At 45.7% G+C, this 23,981-nt stretch overlaps 1 protein-coding gene across 1 annotated transcript in view; it reads right to left on the reverse strand.

The window, feature by feature from the left end:
• BRINP1 (BMP/retinoic acid inducible neural specific 1) overlaps positions 1-23,981 on the reverse strand; it is a 110,590-nt gene that overhangs the window by 16,650 nt on the left and 69,959 nt on the right. The window contains exons 3-5 of the mRNA XM_035114125.3: positions 21,604-21,794; positions 12,953-13,122; positions 8,997-9,102 (exon numbers count right to left, since the gene is read on the reverse strand). Of these exons, the coding sequence (XP_034970016.1) occupies positions 8,997-9,102; positions 12,953-13,122; positions 21,604-21,794 (467 nt within the window). The remainder of the gene's footprint in view (positions 1-8,996; positions 9,103-12,952; positions 13,123-21,603; positions 21,795-23,981) is intronic.

The raw sequence follows: 23,981 nt of genomic DNA on the forward strand, positions 1-23,981 counted from the left end.
TCCTGCATGGGCAGGCAGGCGGTGCAGCACGGCTCTGCTTAGCTCTAGTGGTGAGGGTGGGGCTGTGAACCCTACACGCTCCACCCAGTGCACACCTGCTTGGTAATGTCAGCGATAAGGGTTGGGTTAGCACGGCGGTTCCCGTTTGCCCTTTGTGCCCTGCCCAGTGCACACCACGGGTGCCAGGAAATGCCGCAACACCACTGCATATAATTGTAGAAGTGGAAGGGACCCCAAGAGTCATCTAGTCCAACCCCCTGAAATGCAGGAACCTCAACTAAAGCATCCATGACAAATGGCCATACTACCTCTGCTTTAAAACTTTGAAGGAAGAAGGTGGCGCTGTGCTCTAAACCACTGAGCCTAGGGCTTGCTGATCAGAAGGTAGGCGCTTCAAATCCCTGCGATGGGGTGAGCTCCCATTGCTCTGTCCCAGCTCCTGCCAACCTAGCAGTTCGAAAGCACATCAAAGTGCAAGTAGACAAATAGGTACCGCTCTGGCAGGAAGGTAAACGGTGTTTCCATGCGCTGCTCTGGTTTCGCCAGAAGCGGCTTAGTCATGCTGGCCACATCACCTGGAAGCTGTCTGTGGACAAACGGCGGGTCCCTCAGCCAGTAAAGCGAGATGAGCGCTGCAACCCCAGAGTCGTCTGCGACTGGACCTAATGGTCAGGGGTCCTTTACCTTATTCCACTGCCTAACAGCTCTTGCTGTCAGAAGGTTCTTCTTGATGATTCACCGGCATCTCTCTTCTTGTAACTTGAATCCATGGGTTCAAATACTACCCTCCAGGGCAGGAGAAAACAAACATTCTCCATCTTCCATGGGACATGCGGGTCAAGGAATAAGAATACAAGGTGGTGCTTCCAAGATCTGTGTGTGGAGCCTAAATCCCCCTGTCTGGCCCAAGGCTTGTGCAGGCCTACACATACAATACCTATATTTCCATTACCTCTCTTTAGATCAAATTCTGCAGCTTTCTGTTTGTGAGCCGGAGGCTCCAGGAGGATTCCCAGCTGTTTCCTCACACCTGATCAGTTCTGCTTGTCAGACTCACGTCAGTTTCTGGCTCCATGGGAAGCAGTACAGAAAGGGAATCCTTTATGATAATTCCCTTGCCCAGATTTGTCTGGCCTTATCGTCAAAGTCTGGGGTTTTCAGGCTGGTAGATGAAAAAGGAGCCTGAGACACCAACAAGCCCCAGTGAACTACAGGCATACAGAATGTGGGCTGGTCAGTCACCCATCCTCTTTGTGCCATTGTGGTTCTGGATGGCACTTTTCTAAAGCTGCCAGCTGACCAGAGGAGAAGGGGAAAGAAGTCAGGATTCACAAGATGGAGCTGAGCAAAAAGGAGGGGACAGTTATGGGTGCATTCTAGAGTTTGAGCCCTGTCCCTGGGAGGGGTTACTTTAGTGATCTAGAGAGGTTGGCAAAAACCTTAACTGGAAAAGGCTCAGCCGAAATCCACCCCACCCCCAGCCAGGCAAAATTCACAACCATGTTTGCTGTCTGTGAAAAGCCCACTTCCCCTTTTGTTAAATTTCATGAGCGTAGGCAGGCTGTGAATGGGACTTAATGTGTCTATCCCACTTACTGATTAATGTGCTGGACTGGGAAGCCAGTATCAAATCCCCATTTGGCCAGAAAACTAACCGAGTGGCCTTGGGCTAGTCACCATCACACAATCTAACCTGCTTTCACAGGGTCATTGCAATGATAAAATAGAGAGAGGGAGAACAAGGTAGCTTCAGTTTTCTAGAGGAAAGGTGGGATTTTAACTTAGTAAATGAATGTCCAGCTCCTGATGGGTACCCCATTATTTTACCCAGAAGAAGAGCAGGCATGTTTGCCTTCAGTCTGATTTGGCTCCATTATGATTCTGTATAGCTGCTAGTCACTATTTCTCAGTCTCGCAGAGTTGCTGTGAGGACAAAGTGGAGCAACTTGCTCCTCTGCATGCCAGCAATAATTTGGCCTCCATGCTGCCTGAAGCCAAATCAGAGTGAGGGCAATAGTTCAGCCCCTCAATCTAGCATCTTGGTGGGTGGGGGAGAGATGAAAAGAAGAAGGAGAAGGAGAAGGAGAAGGAGAAGGAGGAGGAGGAGGAGGAGGAGGAGGAGGAGGAGGAGAAGAAGAAGAAGAAGAAGAAGAAGAAGAAGAAGAAGAAGAAGAAGAAGAAGAAGAAGAAGAAGAAGAAGAAGAAGAAGAAGAAGAAGAGTTTGGATTTGATATCCCGCTTTATCACTACCCAAAGGAGTCTCAAAGCGGCTAACATTCTCCTTTCCCTTCCTCCCCCACAACAAACACTCTGTGAGGTGGGTGGGGCTGAGAGACTTCAAAGAAGTGTGACTAGCCCAAGGTCACCCAGCAGCTGCATGTGGAGGAGCGGAGACGTGAACCCGGTTCCCCAGATTATGAGTCTACTGCTCTTAACCACTACGAAGACAAAAGTAGGTAAAAACTGAGGAGAAAGGGCACCCAACAGGAATAGGGACCATGGCTACTGTAAGTGCAGCCAGGACACAAATAGCCAGTGAAGAAGGGGGTTAAAAAGGATGAAAGGAGCACAATTTTTTTAAAAAAATACATAAATAAAATACCTTATATAGTACTCATCCAATACAAAAACAGTTCTGGACTAAGTCTTACTAGCTGCTACAGAATCTGACAGTTGCTTAGCAGTGTATGTGACAGAGGTAGGTAGAATAGAACTGAAATGCTATGTAGTGAAGATAAGAAAGGCTGAGGTTCAAATCCTGACTGCAAGGCAGTAGAGGCCAGGCCATATGGCAAATGGGGCACTGCCCTATCAATCTCAGTCTGTCCTCAACCAGCACTTTCCCCTCGCTTGACTGCCTTCCTACCTAACAACCTGTGTAGGAGGGTTGCTCGGACGGACAGCCTTCTCTTCCTTAGTCTCAGTGTTGCCCCCTGTAGAATTCAGCAGGTAGGAATTCTAACCCTACTGGTTCCAACCAACACCAGCCACCACTGCTCCAGGGGTGTTACTTTCTCACACAAACCTACCTTACAGGGTTTAGGATGAAAATGGGATGGCCCTATTAGCTCTTCAGACGGAGAGCCAGATGCAGATAATTTTGACCTCTCCAATAGCAAGCTGTGGTGATGAGTGCCACCAGGAATGTGGGCACCAAAGAACAGGAGGGAGGTATCAGCACAGCTAGTTTAACCGTAGAGTTTGAAGAAGTTATAGACAACAACGAAGAGTTCTTCCGACTGGAGAATCTGTGGCTAGCTGGCTGGAACCCTGAACAGAAGCACTCTATTAAGGAGGTGAGAAAATGCTGCAAGAGTTTGTTGCAGGACCCGCTTGTTCACATTGGTCATAATGATTCATAGGAAAAAGGCCACTCTCTTCTGGGCTGCCTGTCCAGATTAGAACTCCTTGCCCAATGGCAGTGAATCACCCAGTTTTGTCTGACCCAATTTTCAAGCAAGAGGGGAACAGTGGCAGCTGTCAGAGAGGATAAACATAGCACTGGAGTCAATAGGAATGATATATGGGACACAGCAGGAAAGGGGAGGGCGGTGGCAGCAGATTCAGGTCACGATCTTTTCCCTTTTTTTCCTCACAAGAAAAGGACATGTCTAGCACCTGCAGATCCTACTGAATTGAGCTGGGAGTTATAATCCTTAAGTAGCTTCCATCTCTTCTCTCTCTCTCCCCCCGCTTCTCGCTCCTTCCCTACTCCCCCCTCCCACATTTTGAGAACTTATAGATTCAGCATCAGCAAAACAGCACTAGGCAAGTTAGCTTAGAAAGGCTAACTTTGAAGGAAGAAGCATAACAGGGTGAGCCAGCATGCTATCCACCCAATGTCATTGGACTCTAACTCACATCATCGCTGACCATTTGCCATGCTGGCTGGGGCTGATGGGAGTTAGGGCTGATGGAAGACACTATGGTGCAATGGTTAGAGTGCTGGACTAAGACCTGGAAGACCAGGGTTCAAATCTGCACCCAGGCATGAAGCTCCCTGGGTGACCTCAAACCAGTCAGCATCTCTCAGCCTGACGTACCTCACAGGACTGTCACAAAGAATAAAATGGGTGGGTGGGAGAACCCTGATTTCCTTGGAGGAATGGTGGGATATAAATGTAATAATGTTAATGCTTATTGTACAAGAACAATACCACTGCCTTTAAAACATGGACAAAATCTCTGAGTGTAACACTTCTTCATAGCATTTGGCATTGTGCAACAGGAACATAAAGGAAGAAGCAGTCCTCAAGCTGGTGAATGAAACCTGTAATAGACCACAGAATGCCCAAAGAGTTTCTATTATTCCAAATGTTCCCCACAGATTCAGCTGAGACTTTGATTCATGGGGGCAGGGTCTGGGACCTAGTAGATTATGACCACTGGTCCCATCACCTCCTGGCAAATAGAAGGGGAAGAAATGGAGGCAGCGAGAGATTTTACTTTCTTGGGTTCCATGATCACTGCAGATGGTTCACGAAATTAAAAGATGCCTGCTTCTTGGGAGAAAAGCAATGACAAACCTAGACAGCATCTTAAAAAGCAGAGGCATCACCTTGCCAACAAAGGTCCGTATAGTTAAAGCTATGGTTTTCCCAGTAGTGATGTATGGAAGTGAGAGCTGGACCATAAAGAAGGCTGATCACCAAAAAAAATGATGCTTTTGAATTATGGTGCTGGAGGAGACTCTTGAGAGTCCCATGGACTGCAAGAAGATCAAACCTCTCCATTCTTAAGGAAATCAGCCCTGAGTGCTCACTGGAAGGACAGATCGTGAAGCTGAGGCTCCAATACTTTGGCCACCTCATGAGAAGAGAAGACTCCTTGGAAAAGACCCTGATGTTGGGAAAGACTGAGGGCACAAGGAGAAGGGGACAACAGAGGACAAGATGGTTGGACAGTGTTCTCAAAGCTAACATGAGTTTGACCAAACTGCTGGAGGCAGTGGAAGACAGGAGTGCCTGCCGTGCTCTGGTCCATGGGGTCACGAAGAGCCGGACACAACTAAACGACTAAATAACAACAATAGTGGCACCTGGGTGCCATGCACTCTGGTCTCAATCCCAACCACCCAGGCTCAAAGAAGACTCAGAAGGAAAGGATGAATTATATGGGGAGCCATTGTCTTCCCCCCCACCCCCACTCCAGGAGCTTCCAGGCTAGAGGGCAAAGCCTTGGCAAAATCCTTCAATTAGAAAGCATTTTAACAATCCAGACCTCAGCTTTCAGAGCCAGCTGCTACAGACTCAGGCAATGACCCTTTGAGAAACAACAAGGGCAGGGTTAACATCAGGTCCAGACCAGCTAACCTTTATAAGGCCTAAGAGTGGCGCTGAGATAACTGTCCTTCGGCGAGTTCCTAGTCAGCATGTGCCAGTGATTTGTTCAGGGTCCTGAAAGGCCAGGGTTTGGGACCTTTTGTAATCCTGCCTAGTCTATCTTGACTTTACCCTAAAAGAGGTGACTCTGCTCCTCGGGACAGAACATTGCCCTTCTAGCAAGTGCCATTGCTTCAACCCAATTTTGCTAGAATTTAAGCTGCGAGTTTGATGTCTCTGGATGGACTGGAGGGTGTAAAGAATGGCAAATACTCCAAAGCCCAACAAAAACTGTCCCATTTGATTCAAACACTTCACCATGAAATCTAACTGTTCCCCACTGAGACCCAGAGAAGGTCAAGCCTTCAGATCTAACCCTGAAACCTTACAACCCAATTGATGGCATCATACAACCACATTGCTCTTTAGTAATAAGAAAAAGAATCCAAACTGGCAGTCTTGATTCACAGTGTAATCCAAACAAGGGCTGAGTGGATTGCTGCTGTAGTCATTCATACTATCATTCATCTTCTCTTTACTCTTAACATACTTGCTATAGCTAACTGCCATGATTGCAACCACTACAGTTATGATTTCAGATGCTAGTGGACAGCAACTCTAGCCAGACCCAGCTAAGTCCCAGCTAATGGTTGGGATGAGTGAAACTGTAGTCTAACAACATATGGGGATACAGTTTCTTCCTACTTGAAATTTGCCTTTGGTCTGATTCCACAGGACTCTTTTTAGCTTTTTCATCTTCATTAAAATTTCCCCACAGTTTATAACCTACCTGCTCATGGAAAACTAAGATATCACAAAGATGACTAAGCTACAATCCTTTTCCTTGATGAGCAAGGTGGGGAGTTTTTGAGTTAAGAGAATTGTCCAAGGGTCTAATCTCCCTCCCTGCATTCAAAAGTGGGAATGCTAGCATCTCCAGCTAAGGATCTCTGGAGCAGAGATGGGTTGGGAAAGGCCATTGCCAGAGATCACCAAGGAGCCACTACAACACAGAACAGAAAGGGAACATGAGAAGACCTCTACTGGGTCAGAACAAAGGCCCATCTGCTCCAACATTTTTTTATGATAACGGCCAAACAGATTCCTCCCGGAAGCATACAAACAGAACCCAAGTGCAACAACCCCATTCCCTCATTTGTGTTTCTCAGGAACTGTTACTCAGAGGCATGCTGCCTCCAACAGTGGAGGGAGAACATAAACCACCATGGCTAGTAGCAACTGATAGCCTTATCCTCCATGAATTTGTTGAATCCTCATGGAGATGACTATGATTAAGTAGTATATAAATTGTTGAAGTAATCATCATCAACAACAGCATTGGTAGACATCACTACATATTGAAGAAGTGAATTGCACAGTTTAATCCAGTGCTGTGCAAAGTCAATAGCAGACAATGTTGGGAGTGAAGGGCGAAGATTGTGCTTAACATGACAAAGATCCCATGTTGAACTCCAGGTTAAAGCATCAGGGCTGAAAAAGGTTTCAGAATGTCATTGTCAGCAGTACTAGTCAAGATGGGCCAGTGGTGTAACTCAGTTATCAGATAGCTTCGTATGAGCAAGACTAGCAGAGGTTACTTAACCGGGAGAATAAGATGGGTGCCTTACAATATATCTGTGACCTTTAAAACTACGCTTTAGCCTTACCCTCCTCTTCTCTCTCTCTCTCTCCCCCCCCCCCTCCACAACCGAGAATGTGGCTCTTAGAATAATTAGCTAAGATCATTGACTTTCTTCTCCAGCTGCTTTGCAAGAGCTCATTAAGCATTATTTACAGGGCCACAGGTAATGGATCATGACTTGGTCTCCTCTGATCTGATTAGCAGCCAAGCACAAACCACTGTCACGAATCAGTAATCTGTTGTGGCTTGAAGGACAGTTTAGGGGAACAAGCAACGTCTCCAAGATACCACTTACTGTCCTGAGTTGCAAGAGTCTGTAAGGAGGAGGCAAGGAGGAGAAAGGACCATCACAACCACAATGACATCCCATTGGTCACTCTAGCACAGCTGTAGGGACATAGGAAACTGCTAGCAAGGGTAGGACCTATTTAGATCAGTTCACACTTAGGGTAGCCCACACAGTATCCTCTATATGTTGTTGGGCTCCAGCTCCCATAATCTCCAGTCATCATCATCATCATCATTTATTTTTTGTACCCTGCCCATCTAGCTGGGTCTCCCCAGCCACTCTGGGCGGCTTCCAACAAAGATTAAAAATACATTAAAATGTCACACATTAAAACTTCCCTAAACAGGACTGCCTTCAGGTGTCTTCGAAATGTCAGGTAGTTGTTTATCTCTTTGACATCTGATGGGAGGGCATTCCACAGGGCAGGTGCCACTACCGAGAAGGCCCTCTGCCTGGTTCCCTGTAGCTTTGCTTCTCGCAGTAAGGGAACCGCCAGAAGGCCCTCAGCGCTGGACCTCAGTGTCCGGGCTCAACAAGGGGGGTGGAGACGCTCCTTCAGGTATACTGGGAGTTTAATGACCAGAGATGGTAGGAGTTGCCATGCAGTAGCACTACAGGGAGACAGTCTTGTTTAGACTGACTGACTGACAGTAGCTCTTCAGGACCGCAGGCATGGATCTCTTCAAGCCCTACCTGTTCTTTCACCTGAAACTTTCTGCATGTAAACCACTGAGCTACATCCCTTCTCCTGCTACTCTGAGGAGCAATAGTCTCCCAGGATCGCTAATAGAATTCATTCTCAGCTCTAACATATGTGGCAGGTGTGGCAACCATTGGGAAGGGATCTTTTATAGTAGGTTCATTCAGGCTTTAGCCAATCTGTGTTTCAGTGTATCTGTGGTCACAATTGGAAGATGGCATCAGAGTTGGGCTACAGTTCCCATAATCCTGAGCTTTTAGCTATGCTTGCTGGGGTTGAAATGAGATGGAACCCAACAACAGCTGGAAGGCCACAGGAGCCCCACTCCTGACTTTAAATCACCACCATCCTCACTGTATGCTTCAGTGTTGTTTTTTCACACCCCCTCCCCTTAATCTCATTGACTGAGTCAACTAGGCTCAGTTAATTTATTTTGCAGAGAGTACCCTTGGATACACAACCCCACACTGGGTATCACCAAATTTTGGATGCTTCCAGCTGCAACCTTTGGCTGGGAATGTTGCCATTATTATAGTCCAGGGCAGAGAACCTGTAGCCTCCAGGTTGTTGGATGCAAAATCTCACCATCCCTGACCACTGGCAATGCCGGCTTGGACTCCAGGGCAAAGCAGGGCAGGCAGATCACTGCACATCAAGGTCCTATGCCACCATCTTATGTCAATGGGGTTGGCTCAGAATCTAGTGGATCTCGAGCTTGTTCAACCCCTTGCCAGAATGCTCTGTTTCAAGAGTTTCCATGGACTGCTGCTGCTGGGGAACCAGCCAGTGGCACTTCCATCAGCCTGCATGTTAGGCAGGTAGAAGGAGGAGCTCCACATTAGTGAAGTGATGGTGGCATCATTTCAAAGGCAGAGGTCAGCAGAGCTGGGTGGAAGGGCACTTTGGCCCAAGCCCAGCACAAAGATAGTTTGGATTGCACCCTATACCAATTTTTCGTTCAATGCTACTAAACTTCCCAGAGAGGGAATGGAATAGAGATCAGAGGAACTGACACCAGTAAGTCCAACTCCTTTCTCCCCTTACCTTGTAAGTGGAGTTTGCTCTCAGCGCTTTGCAGAAGGACAGAACTCACAGAGTCCAGATTGTCGTAACTGTTACAGCCCAATGGGCCTGTCCGTGTTTCGGTTACCTAAAGCAGCAGAGATTTTAAAAAGAAAGAAAGCAAAATCATTTCCTTTGCCAACAGTATGTAAAGACTAGGGAATGGTATGTAAGTAGAGCTTGTTGGATCAGAACAAAAGACCCATATGGCCTGCCACTCTGTTCTCATGATGGCCAAATGCATACCTCATGAAAGTCCTCATGAATTACTTGAGGGCAAGCGCTGTCTCCGCATTTGTGATTCCAAGAAACTGGTATTCAGGGGCATTTAATGCCTCCAATGGTGAAGGGAGAACCTTGCCATGGTGGCTAGTAGCCATCAATAATCTTTTTTACTCCAACAATTTGCCTTATCTTCTTTTAAAGCCTTCCAAGTTGGTGGCCATCAATGCCACATGTAGGAGAGAGTACCACTCTGTGAAGTTCTTTCGTTTAAGAGTCCTAAATTTCACAAAATTAATTCAGCTCATGTTATATGGGAGGGAAGAGAACTTTTTTCTGTCCACTTTCTCCACACCATGAATTTCTCCATGAGGGGCTCATGATTCCAGAATCCCCTGGGGAATTCCTCTTTCCCATTGCTTCCACACTTGAGGAGGAGCTTAAAGTGATGAGAGTAGTCAGAACAGCTGTTGAGGAGGAACCCTCAAAGTTTGCCTAGGCAGCTAGCTAGCGGAGTGTGTTGTATAGCACTTGCATGTTGGGAGCCAATGTAACTGAGTGCTTTGCCAACAAAGAATAAAAACCCAGTCAGTCAGTTGTCCTTGTTGGTTCAGGTGTGGGTTGGTCTGGGTGTGGGTTGGGATGCTCACAGGGTTGTTGTGGGGAATAAATGAGAATCATGTGCACCACCTTGAATTTCTCGGAGAAAAGGTAGGATATAAATGCAATAAAATTGCAAAGTAACTTCCAGTGGCGGGGTGTTTTTTTGGGGGGGGGGGTTGCAGCCTGTAATAGCTTAATTAGTCCTTTGCTTGGGGGAATGTGACTTCTTTTCTACACCCCCTCCCCCTGCTCCATTCATCCAGTATCGGTAGATTGCTTTCACAGATTGAAAAGGTCTTTGTCTGAAGGCCCATTTCTGCTTCCTTTGTCAGTGTCCCTCCGCTGCTACTCTCCAGTGCCTTGTTCTGCATCCCTGACCACCTGTATCTGGAAAAGTATTGTCCAGTCTTATTGTCAGCTCTTGTTGCTGATACACCTGAGAGCCTGTGAAAAGACTTCCAAGCTAAATTGTGCAGCATAAAAGGCTGGACAGAAACAACAGTTACCATTGTGTGAGCTCCTCTCTCTCTCTCTCTCTCTCTCTCTCTCTCTCTCTCTCTCTCTCTCTCTCTCTCTCTCTCTCTCCTCTCCCTCTCCCTCTCCCTCTCTCTCTCTCTCTGTGCAAAGATGCTCCTCTCCACCTCCTATCAGCAGCTTCTGTGGTGATTTGCCTGGTTGGGTTTTGTGAGGTGTTGACTAGAGCTGAACTTTACATACTCAGAAGTTGCAGGGGCTGGTTCATTAGGGCAGACAAAGCACTGTCAGCTAGTCCACACCTGCCTGTCTGCATACAACGAAACCGGGGGGGGGGGGGGTTGCATAGCTGCCAAGTTCCAGCCTGAGAAATAAGGGACTGGACCGGAAGTAGCAGACCGGAAGTAGCGCTGCAGCCATTTTGGAACTGGGCAAAGCAGCATCAAAAGTCGCTTCTGAGCATGCTCCGTCCAGTTCCAAAATGGCCGCCGCACCAGAATAAACCGGGGGGAAACAAAAAAATCAGTTTTTTCGGCTGGGAACAGCTGGAAAAATGGGGGGTTTCCCGGGGAATACGGGAGATTTGGCAGCTATGGGGGGACACCTCCTTGTCCTCCTAAGTCCCTTGTAGAACTCAGCAAAAAAGAGGATGGGGACAAAAGTTGAATTAGTTGGCTCTGCCTATCAGTGACTCCGGTTCCATCAGCTGTTGGCCTTCCTGCCTTCTGCTCTTCCATACCCTATGGGCAACAGCCAGTGTTTTTGGCATGCTATGGTCCCTGTGGTCACGAAGAGTTGGACACAACTAAACGACTGAACAACAACTCAAGGGTACGCATTACCAGCACATTTTTAAAGGCAGAAAGTGTGGCAGGGATCCCTAAGTGGCATCTAGTCCAACCCCCTGAAATGCAGTAATCACAGCTGAATTCCTGGCAGATGGCCAGCCAACCTCTGTTTCAAAACCTCCAATAAATAAGAGCCCATCATTTTCTGAGGTAGTCCATTCCACTGCTGAGCAGCTCTTAGTGTCAGCAAGTTCTTCCTAATGTATAGTTTGAATTTCCTTTCTTATCATTTGAGTCCATTGGTCTGTGTTGTCCCCCGTCCCCCCCGTCCCCGAGCAGGAGAAAACAAGCTTGCTCCATCTTCAATGTGACAGCCCTTCAGATATTTGAAGATGACTATCATATCCCCTCTCAATCTCCTCTCCTCCAGGCTATACATTCCCAGCTCCTCGAACCATTCCTCATAAGGCTTTGTTTCCTTCTGAGAAGAAAACTGTTGTCTTAACGTTTGTGGGTTTGGGCACCTGTGTCTGCAGGGGCTGATTTTTGGGAGGAATCAAAGTGCTTTAAAAAGAGAAAGAAAAGAAAATGGGTGTTGTGTTCTAATTGGTGGTGATAGTGGCAACAGTTTCTTTTTTCCCCTTAGTTTTATTTTTGCCTTGCCTGTGGTGGTGGTGGAGCTTCTCAAGACTGCTACCTACTGGTACTCCTTTCAAATGTTTTGGACTGATGCTGCACAGCAACACTTTGGAAGAACAGCATTTGGAACAAACACATCACCACCAACAACAACAACACCTTATGTCCAAAGGAGTGGGCATCTTCCACCCTCCTCCTCCTACCGGTAACATTTTCATTGGTCAACACTGCCTTTTTGTTTATTATGCACAATAAACCCTTTCTCTCAATTTCTCATTTTCCCAATCTCCAGTTCAGCTATTCACATTTCTGCGCCAGTTCACAATTCTTTATATATGAAAAGTCCTCGTGACATTTCATCAGCAACATAACATGAACTGACCTGGACCCTGCACATTATCTAAAACCCTTTTTAATCTTAATGCCTCCTCCATGAGAGGTCCAGAGGGTGACAACATGAGAACTTTTCTGTGGTGGCTTCCTCTTTGTGGAATGCTGTCTCTAGGGTGGCTCACCTGGCATCTAAAGTTACCATATGTGATATTCCACTTCTCCCAGGCCTTTGGCTAATTATGGCTTTAAAAATGTTTTTTTTTTGAGGGGGGTGTTTTGTTGCTGCTGCGACAGTTGTTTTATATATTTTGTGTTTCTATATAGTGATCTGCCCCTGTGATCTTTGGATGAAGGGTGGTATATACGGTAAATTTAATGAATAAAAATAATTCACATTTCGCCTTATATTCAAATTACAATGTATATGCACACATTCTTCTAGTTAATACATTTTTGCACACATTATTTAGTTAGGGAAGTGCACCACAAATTTAAGAGAAGAAAGAATTTCAAAGGATGTATGTCAGGCACCCCCAAACTGCGGCCCTCCAGATGTTTTGGCCTACAACTCCCATGATCCCTAGCTAACAGGACCAGTGGTCGGGGAAGATGGGAATTGTAGTCAAAAACATCTGGAGGGCCGAAGTTTGGGGGTGCCTGATGTATGTGTTTCAAATCATTTATCGTTTGAGGAAGAGCAAATTAAGTACTGTAGATTCACCTTTAAAGGCAAACTGTATCAAAATTCTCCCCACCACCTGCAACAAAATGCCTCCTAAATGCTGTGATACTGTCCCTTTCCATCACAACATCAGTATCCCCACTCTCTTTAAATCCAGCTTCCTTATGTTCAGTGAGCACATGCAGCCAAAGCCATACCTTGATTGCTCCGGTAGAGATCTGGATCTCATGAAGGCGCCTCATAGTTCCATCCCGGTCCAAGAAATAGGAGGAGGCGAGCTGGTGAAGAGACTCGACACTTTGGGAGGCATTGCCCGACTTTCGATCGAGTCGGCTTTTATCCATGTACATGGTCAAAGCCTCCTCTCCTGGCAGGGAAAAGAAGAAAGCATGAATGCGAGGAAGAGGAAGAGGAGGGGGAAGGAAGGAGGAGGAATAAGAAAAGAGGTGGAAAGAGGAGGAAGAGGTTGGTGAGAAGGAGAAGAATTGCGGTGATGAGAAGGAGAAGGTGTAAAAGTGTCACCACATCACTGACACCCAAAGTATGAAAAAGAACCATAAGGAAAGCTTCACATCTCAGCGCAAACCTGCCATATTACATTCTCTTCATCAATGTTGTTTTAAACCATAAGCAACCAAAGCATCATTTTGAACACTAGGAAGAACCTAGGGTGATGTGGAAAGTGCATGGGATTTTGTGAAATCTGACGAAGGACACATGAAGGATCTCTGCTTCTATTTTAAAAGTAAAGACTTCTAGTACTTATATGTGCTTGAAAACATTGACACAGTGTCTGCAGAACAATAGCACAATTAGGGCTAGGAGCGTTGTCTCACAAACACAAACACAGAGAGATTTTTTTCCAAACTTAAGTTATACATATGTACGCCTATTTGCTCATGTAGTTCTGATGTCAAGCGTACTCCAAACCATCCCAGGTCAGATTAGGGCTGCTCTGAATGGGGGGGGGGGCAGGACATGCACAGAGCTACTATTGAGTAGCAGTCACTGGGATGGAGGAAGTGGTGCTACAATTGTGAGCATGCCCATTTTCACCTGCAAAAAGCATGGGTGGATATGTTCGAGGAACGGAGGAAAAGAGCAACACATCACCTCCTGGAAAGAGCCAGCAACAGTAATCAAGAAGGGTTAATAGATTTTTTCTGCATTATTAAGTCCTAATTTCTCATTTATTAAGCAGACACAGTGTTCAAAGTCATCTTCCCTTCAGGGCATTCCCTGAAAATTAGCTCTCAGCTCTGCCCACTCCATCCTCAAGCAGATGCATTCCAAGGAATTGCCTAGCACATTTTCTCTTTACTTCTATTTCTTCTTCTTTTTTACAGAAACAAAAAGAGGACAGGGCCTTTTACTGGCACTGGGACAAAGGGATTGACACTGGGACAGATCAGGATTAGGCTGGGAGGGCCAGACATGCTGCAACAAAGGAGACCTCCCTAATCTTGTTGCACACTTTCCGCTTCTGGGAAGCCTTTGTTGCTGCCAATGGGGAGGTTCCCTTGATATGCAAGTAGCAGCCTCAGAGAGGTGATTTTTGCCATGACCATGGAACATAAAGAACAATTAGAAGACTTCTGCAATTAAGAACTAGTGTTTTAAGATGCTTTCAGATGTCCTGTTTATTGAACTTTCATCCATTCAAGGTGATTAGATGGTGTTGGCGATTTAATTACTTTTCTTTCTTATCTGTATATAGGGAGGTTGGATGATGTTGGTTCAAAGCAAGTGTTGTCCCACACCTCTCGGTGTAATTTCTGGCCGTTCTCCTTATCCCCAGAAGTCTAATCTTTCAGAAAAGTGTTGTTGTTGCACAAGACCTCCCAATCACCTATAACTGTGCAACTTGGAATTGTGATTAAATCCCATTTTGTGATTAAACCCCACTTGAAAATAGCAACAGGCTGGAAGAGACCTTAGTGTAGTTGTTTTTCCTTCTCCCTCTCAATCTCCCCTTCCTTTTCTGTCATGCCTTTTAGAGCATGAGCCTAATTGCGGCAACCATATTATTATTGATTCTTCTAAGCTACTAAGAGAGTCTTATTTTGGCTGAAAAATGACCCTCTACACACAAACATCCATGGTCCCGTGGTTGCTCAGGCTTCCCCTCAGCCACTATCTGCACAAGGAAAGAAAAAAGCACATTAATTGCATCCACACAATTAACATAAGCTCTAATTTAGTCCATTGGTCTGCATCAGGGACTGGACTCTGGGTGTTTCCAGAACTCAGGTGTTAAGCAGGTGGCAACGGAGGGTAAGACCATGGCTGTGCATATTTCTACATTTGTTGATTTTCTGATTAGGTTTGAGCCCCACCAGAAGACCAGGAGAACCAGGCTTACCATCAAGTTATGACATGCATATACAAAGATGCTGTCACAGATCAAACTCTGGAGGGTTATCTCAGCTCATAGCAGCCCAAACAGAAGATGTCCAGTCTTGGCACTCCATACATAATCTTGAGAGCTGACGTCATCGTCAGCATCATTATTATTATTATTAATTAAATTTCTATAAAGCCCTTCATCTGAAAATCACAGGGCAGTTCACACTATCTCCCCCCCCCCCCCCGAAAAATACCATACCAAAGGTCTGGAGGAAGGAGAATATTACATAACTTTAGATGCCAGGTGAGCCTCCCTGGGAAGAACATTCCACAAACCGGAAGCCACCACAGAAAAGGCCTGTTCTCATGTTGTGCCCTCCAGACCACACATAGAGGAAGCACACGAAGAAGGGCCTCTGGTGATGATTGGAGGGTCCAGGTTGGGGGAGGTGGTCCTTGAGGTATTGTGGTCCTGAGCTGTTTAAGGTTTTATAGGTCAAAACCAGCACTTTGATTTGGGCCTGGAACCTAATTAGCAGGCACTGATGTCTGGCCAGGATTGGATTTATACGCTCTTTCTTGTCGTGGTGAGCAACCAGGCTGCTGAATTCTGCACCATCTCAAGTTTCTGGACAGTCTTCAGAGGCAGCCCTATATACAACACGTTGCAGTAATCTAACCTAGAGCTGTTAGACTTGTACTGTATAGGCATCTGGTCTACTCATGTAACAGAATGAGGTGCTGGAGTCCTGATATGGAGAATGTGAGCATATAAGACAGAGAAGGGGAAGCTGTGGTATTCTTCAACTACAACTCCTATCATCTTATTCTGCCTTAGTCAGACCACACCTGGAATACTGTGTTCAATTCTGGGCATCCCAATTTAAGAAGGATGTTGACAAGTTGGAATGGGTGCAGGGGAGGGCAACCAAGATGATCAAGGGTTTGGAAACCAAGACTTACTGTGCATATGGAGTGCTTGAAGGAACTGGGTATGTTTAACCTGGAAAAGAGGAGACTGAGAGGAGATATTGCAGCCATGTTCAAATATCTTAAGGGCTGTCACATGGAAGAGGGAGCTTGTTTTCTCCTGCTCTGGAGGGTAGGACTCAAACCAATGGCTTCAAGTTTCAAGAAATAGGATTCTGACTAAACATTCGGAAAAAAACTTTCTGACAGTAAGAGCTGTTAAACAGAGCATGGGTGGCCATCTGTCATGGATTCTTTAGGTGAAATTCCTGCATTGCAGGGGGTTGGACTAGATGACCCTTGGGGTACCTTCCAACTCTAAGATTCTATGATCCCTGACCGTTGACCATGCTTCTTGTGGCTGCTTAGAGTTAGAGTCCAGCAATGTCTGAAGCCTATCAGAATAGGCAAAAGTGTTCTTGAAAGTGTATCACTTTTGCATTTTGCCTCCCCACCCCAATTTTAACTGTTTATCAAGATAGGCAGATAGCCCCCTGCTTCAGAAACCAGTTTAGGGCAAGCTATTTCACTGATGATTTTCAGAGAGATGAGATGTCAGTCATGGGTAATGGTGTGTTGATCTGCAGGTCCTCAGTGATCCTCAGTGTAAAAAATTAGATCTGAGCTAAAACTCACCCCCAGGTTGAGCTCAGTGGTAGAGCCCCAGCATCTCTAGGAAGGGCTGGCCTGAAATCTTAGGAGACCCTCTGCCAATCAGTGTAGACAATATCAAGCTAGATGAACCAATGGTATGGCTCGTAAGGCCACTGCTTAAGCTCCTACATTTGTACTTCTGCAAATCTTGGTATTTCCACTAGTCGGAGGATACCACCCTTTTCCACCTGAATGTTACTGTTTTGGTTGCAACTGTGGACACCATTTTTATGCAAAGGCAGCAAAACATTGAGACTCCAGTGCTCACTGTAGAGCTTAGAGGCTTAGTTCGTATCTCTGAGGGGACTGTCTTTTCAGTAGCACTTAAGAACACTAAAAGATCTCTGTTGGATCAGGCCTAAGACCTGTCTTAGGTGTGGGGACTGTTTTCAGCCCAAGGCCCACATTTCCTCCTGGGCAAGCTTCCTGACAGTGGTGGGTGGGACCATAGACAAAAAGTTGGTGGAACAAATAATGTGCCTACATTTGGCTAGTTCTCTTTCTCCTCCCCGGCAAGCAAGAACACATCCCAGGCAGGGGGAAATGTTCAAGGAGGCTACAAAGCAGGGCTGGCAGCCAGTGTGGCCTAGGAAAAGGGGATGTGGACTGGGGAAGTCCCAAAGGACAGACAGAAAGGTTTAGAGGGCTGTATTTGGCCCCTGTCCCCCCCCACTTCCTATCTAGCCCATCACTCTGTTCCCACAGTGGACAGCCAGATGCCTTTGGGAAGCCCCACAAGCAGGACACAAGCACAATGGTTGCCTCCCTCTTGTAATTCTCAGCAGCCAGTAGTCAGAAACATGGAGACACTGTATAGCCATCATTGCTAGTTGCCACTGAATTTGTGAATTTGTTTAATCCCCTTTTAAAACTGTACTATGGGATTTGCTATAAATTGTGTGAAGAAGTACTTCCTTTTACCTGTCTTGTTCTCTTACTACAGTATTCCACTTCATTGGATGACTGTTTCTAGCATTATGTGAAAGCGAGAAAATCCTTTACGGCCCAGGGGTATCCAAACTAAGGCCCGGGGGCCGGATCTGGCCCAATCGCCTTCTCAATCTGACCCGTGGGCGGTCCGGAATCAGCATGTTTTTACATGAGTGGAATGTGTCCTTTTATTTAAAATGCATCTCTGGGTTATTTGTGGGGCCTGTCTGGTGTTTTTACATGAGTAGAATGTGTCCTATTATTTAATATGCATCTCTGGGTAATTTGTGGGACATAGGAATTCGTTCATTTCCCCCCCAAAAATACAGTCCGCCCCCCCACAAGGTCTGAGGGACAGTGGACCGGCCCCCTGCTGAAAAAGTTTGTTGACCCCTACACCTATCCACTTTCTCTACTCCATGCAAACTTTATACACCAGTTCCCCCCTTCATCTTTATACACATGTCTCCCCACCTTTATCGCCTCTCTTCTGAGCTAAAATGCCCCAAACGTCATAACATTTATTCATAAGAGAGTTGATTCAACCATTTGATCAGTTGCACTGTTGTACTCCTTTTCTTACTGTACAATATTCCTTTTCATGAGTGGTGAACAAAAGTGTATTCAGTTTTCCAAGTGTGGTTGCACCATACAACATTTGGTTGCATGGTGAGGATTTCTAGGACGCTATGCTCTTCCAAATCCATCCCCTTCACTCCTCCACACACACACACACAAAAGAATCCACACAGAAAAGTTTCATGTTGGGTAAAAGTGTTCAAAGTCTGCACTTCTCTTTGACATGATGAACAGTAATAATATGTTGGGCCTATAAAGTGTTTATAAAAATAATTACTCACTGAGTATATTCCAACATCCCAAACAACACCCCTCCCCACCCCCCACCCCACCAAAACCCCCCACTCTGTACATAGAAAGCCAATAAGTCAGGGAACATGTTAGGCGTGAACCTTTATCATGGGCAAATGGTTTTCAATTTTCAAGAGTTTCTTTATTCACCACATTATATCCGACATTTCATCCAAGATGGCATACATGGCTCAACCCCCATTTTATCCTCAGAACGTCCCTATGAAGTAGGTTAGGCTGAGTGGTCATGATTGGTTCACGGTCAACCAGTGAGCTCCCCAGCCAAGCGGGGACTTGAACCTGGATCTCCCTGGTCTGAGCACAGCACCAGCATAGCACAGTGGTCCGTACACCAATGAGGGCAATGAGACAAGCACTCAACCCCCCAACTCCCCATGTACACCATAACAAAGGATGGCACAAGACTTATGACTTGAGAAAGAAAGAATAATGTGAACACTTAGGGCTTCATTACTGTAGTACCCATCAGCACTAAGAAGCTGGCACTGAAATACCTTCTAGTGTTGTGGTTTTCAAGCTCTTTGGGGGTAAGTACGTTGTCTGCGTTATTCCAATGAGAAAGAGGAGCTATCAAATGTCAAGGGATGATAGGTTGTATGAATATTCTGGTTGAATCGGGGAAGTGTGTGTGAACCTGAAGTCTCCAAATAGGAAAATACTTCTGCTCATAAACAATGCATGCTCCCCAGAGGGTCCCTTTCCTCATCCTCCTCTTTACTGCCATCAAGACGAATCTTTCATTCCTCTTGCGCCGTTCCCTGGCGGCTCTCCCTCCCCATGCTCTCTGTGCTGGGGGCCTGATCGAACGCTTAGCTCCGCTGTCCATCGCCAGCTCTCGTTACAAGCCTGTGCATATTTTAAAGTGTTGTGTCATAAAATCAGGAGCACGAACAAGCCAAGGTGAATAATTCACCATCGCGCCTGAACAAAATTAAAAATATATTTCACCGTCAAAAGGTCTGTGTTATTTGGAATTTCCAGGGAGATAAAAAGAAGGGGGGGGGGGAGGAAAAGGAAAGAAAATTGGCTGGTTGTAGGAGGTGAAATGAAGAAGCAAACCCTAGTCCCTCCCTCATGTAAATTCAAGGCACGCAGTCAGATCATTGGCTTGTTTGTTCAGAAAAGTGCCACTGTGTTCAATGCAGTTTAATCTCAGGCAAGTGTGAACTGAATTGAAGCCTGAAGCAACAATCTAAACAATAGGGATGGGGAACCTATGGCCTCTCTGTTTACCCCTCAGGACTCTCCACAGGCCACACCTGCTTCCCACAGGCCACACCCTTGAATGCTTTTGCATGGCTGGAATAAGCCCTTGTGCTGCAATAGTGCCTCTTGCTTGCATGGGTGGAGAGGCAGTCTTTCTGGCTTTTGTATGGCTGGAATATAACTTCATGTTCAAAGTTAGGAGTCAGATTCATTGTTCTACTCGTTTTTGCATCTGGCCCTTGCCAACAGTGGCGTGAGGGCTCCTCAAAAGGCTGCACATATGTGAATATGGCCCTCAGTCTAAGCAAGGTCCCCCAGCCTTGCTATATTCCAGCCTTGCTATATTACCTGGAAGTAAGTCCCATTGAACTCAATAGAGTTTACCTCTGAGTAGATATGCACAGGATGAGTTGGCTGGAGTGAGACAAACCACTTAAGAACATAAGAACAACCTAATTGGTTGTTGCCACAGTGACCACACAGATGCCTGTGGGAAGTCAACAAGCAGGACTTAAGCGCAAGGGCCCTTTCCTCTTCTGTGGTTTGCAGCAGCTGGCATTCAGAAGTATCAATATCTCTCAGCAAAGCGGCACAGCACAGCCACCTTGGCTAGCAGCCATCAATCAATAGCCTTCTCTTACATGAATCCATCTAATCTCTTTTAAAGCCAATTGAGTTGGTGGCTACCACTATCTCCTGCAGGAGTGAGTTCCATAGTTTAACCAAGCTCTGAGTGATGAAGTACTTTCTTTTGCCTGTCCTGAATCTTTCAGAATTCAGCTTCACTGCTCCAGTGTTATAAGAGAAGCAGAAAGAAGCCTATTTTCTCCATGCCATGCATAATTTAAAAAACTCCTAGCATGTCACCTCTAACCCACCTTTTCTCTAAATGAAAAGCCTTGTAGGACACCACAGAATTCCCACAGTAGCCTCCCATAACTGCTTGCTGCAAATGGCCCTGGGAGTGGAAGAAGCACAGCGACCCCAACCCCACCTCCCTGAGATGCTCCAGAAGCATACTGTGGTCAACAGCATCAAAAGCCATTGAGAAATTGAGAATGAGCAGGGTTATACTCCCACCCCTCTCTCTCAATGAATGTCACTAACAAGGGTGACAAAGACAGCTAATTGGGGATACAATGGTGACAGAGAAGCAGGCACGGTGAAGCAGCCTCACTCATGTTTGTCAGGTTTAGACAGGGTCCTATACCACCTGCCCTCTACTACCAACCCTCCTGCTTCATGGCATGCAGGTCACAGGGATATCAAGGAGACCTATGTGCCCCACAGCAATGATGGCTGCACTCAGGAGCAATTGTGTCAATGACTCCACACATTACACCATTCCACAGTGAGACAAGAGACTCAACAAGAGTGTTAGCTGTGTCAGCTGAAAACCCCCCCAGAGCATTCAGGATTCCACGTCGCCTAGGGCGGACCAACTCAATAGGTCCCCCACCCTTGAATATGTGTTTGTTTGTTTGAAAAAACAGTATTCTCATAAAAATTAATCATAAGTGCAGTTCTCCCTGCTCAGGGACACATTTGTGTATAAAGTTTTGGTTACTATATACATTTATTTTTTTTTGCTAGTAACATTCCTTTCTGTTTGTTATTTTCACCAATTATACACACTTCCCCTTAATAGACACATCATTTGGTTGGAAAACTGAGCTGTAAAGCCTGGAGCAGTGTGAATTTCATAGGATACCTGTGTGTTGTTTTGCGCATATGTTTAGGAAATGCAAAATCAGCTAAGTTCCCTTTGGAATGCAAACACAACCAATATCCTCACTCACCAACCCCCTACCCCAAACCCTTGTGGGAAGGTACAAATCTCATTGCCACCTACCTCCCAAAGTAGCAGAGATGAGTATGTGTGTGCCGTACTTCTTGATGATGGTATCAATGAACTGCTGTGTCGTGGGCCTCCTGCCCAGCAGGCGGATGCTCCTCTGGAACTCAGGCATCAGGGGGACGGGATTGCGGAGCAGGTCTCTCCGCTCGATGGCTGTGTTCCTCACCTTCCAACGGGCAAATTCCCTAAGCGACAACACAGGAACACAACAAAGGTGAGGTTCCAAGTCCAGGCAGGAAAGGCAGACCACTGGGGAAATGGCTTGTGGAGGAACACAGAGGGGAAATACTGTGCAACTTCACCGCATCTTACGCCACTGGAGAGATACAGAGGCACATTTCCAGGGCTAGAGCTAAAAGGTTTGAGGGCTGGAGAAAAGGGAAGCAAAAAAAGGAGAGGAGGAGAGGAGAAGGAAAGATATTATTTTGATATGTATTGTTTCATCCCATAGTAAGAACCAGACATCCCCTAGATGTGGAGGAAACCATGCACTTGACAGAATGAAAATGAACATTGTGCAAGGGGTGAGAGGATGAACCTAGGATTTTTCAACCAAGGAATGTGAGTTTTCTGAGCATTGCTCTGTGCCTGTATTTCAGGGACTACACTTGATCTGAGGAACCTGCGGTTCTCCAAATGTTGTTGGACTCCAACACCCATCAGCCACTAGCCAGCATAGCCAATGATTATGGATGATGGGCGTTGGAGTCTAAGAGTTTCATCCAATGCTATCCTACTCAGAGTAGACACACTGAAAATTATGGACATGATTAACTTAGGCCCTGTAGTTTCAATGGGTCTACTTGGAGTAGAATTAAGTTGGCTACAACCCCCCCCGCCCCCCCCCCCCCAAAAAAAATCTGGAAGGACCACAGGTTCCCTATCTGTGGACTATACCATTTCACAGTATTTGAGAAGCAGCTTTCAAGTTTGTTTGTACAGCTCTGTCTGAGCATTGATTAGTGTTCCATGGGTGAACTGACTGGTCACAGATGAACAAAATCTCATTCCAGACTGTAGGTTGGACAAGAATTTCCAAGGAAACAACATTAGATTTGTGATATCCCAAAACATTTGCAAGCTGGGCAAATTGTATCCTGAACCAGACCTGTAAGGATTTTGATAACTTAACCACTGGCAATGGGCACGTGTCACAAGGCAATTCAAATAAAGTCCATGATAGTGATATGAATCCCAGTGCCCTCATTCTGCAGCAGCAAATGCCAAGTTTTGCAAGAAGGTCACACCTTCCTCAGTCCTCTGAATGAAGACAGAACAAGTGAACTAATCTATAGATGGTATCCCAAGGGACAGAGTGGGTAACATCATTTTTTCAGTTGTCTTTCTCCTAATGACAACCCTGTCAAGTAGGTCTTGGTTATCCTCATTTTTAGAGTGGCCACTTGCCCAAAGCCCTTCAGTGACACAATGGCTTGTTGCTCATCTAGGCTGAGTTCCATATTCTATCCTCTCTGCCTTTATATTAGCCTATTATCTAAACTGGCAGATTTATTTTTAGAGAAGTTAAAATATTTGGGGGAGATTAATGCTGATTCAACCATTACAAACGGTATATAAAAATAATCAGTGTCGCTTGAAATGCCTATTGAAATCACAGTTCACTGCCATCTCCCTCCTTCCAGTACTTCAGCTATGTGCTTTGGTGTCAATAATAATTCAAAAAGATACAAGGCTAGATTTTATATTTGTGTGTGTTCTGCCCCCAACAAAGGAATAATAGCATCCATTCATACATGTGTTAAGTACTGTGGGTTGTATCTGTATTAGTCCTACTAGGAAAACACCCTTTGAAATCAATATACATGATCAATTTAGTTCTATTAATTTCATTGGGTCCACTTTGAGAAGCACTAACAATGAACACAAACTTATATATTTTCCTAAAAGGAAGGGAGCGAGCACCTCCCCAACACACACACACAAAAAAGCCAGTTCAGTCCCTCTTTCCTCTGATTAGAACACTCCAGTGAGGTAAAGTCAATTCCCTCTCCACGTACAAATTTTAACCAAAATGAACACTGGAAATATAAACAAGGCTGCACACTTCTGACTATGCATGTTTATTTGAATGATGATTCCATGAAAGTCAATCTGTTTGACTTCACAGAAAATTGGAGGAGAGGGTGTTCCCTGCAAGGAAAATTTTTTATTTTCTCTTTCAAAACTTCAACATGTGAGACAAAGCTTCCCACTTCCCAAAAAATGCACATTGGCCCTTCTCTGCCCTTCCTCAGTTGTTTTCATTTCCTCTTCCTCTGCTCCCTCTGCACTCCCTCAAAAGGGAAAAAAATAACCCACCTAAATTCATGTGGTTCTTCCTTTGGGTTCTGTAGCCACATTAATTCACACTG

Source organism: Zootoca vivipara, chromosome Z2 (assembly GCF_965207765.1).
Source record: "Zootoca vivipara chromosome Z2, rZooViv2.hap1.1, whole genome shotgun sequence".
Lineage (NCBI taxonomy): Eukaryota > Metazoa > Chordata > Lepidosauria > Squamata > Lacertidae > Zootoca > Zootoca vivipara.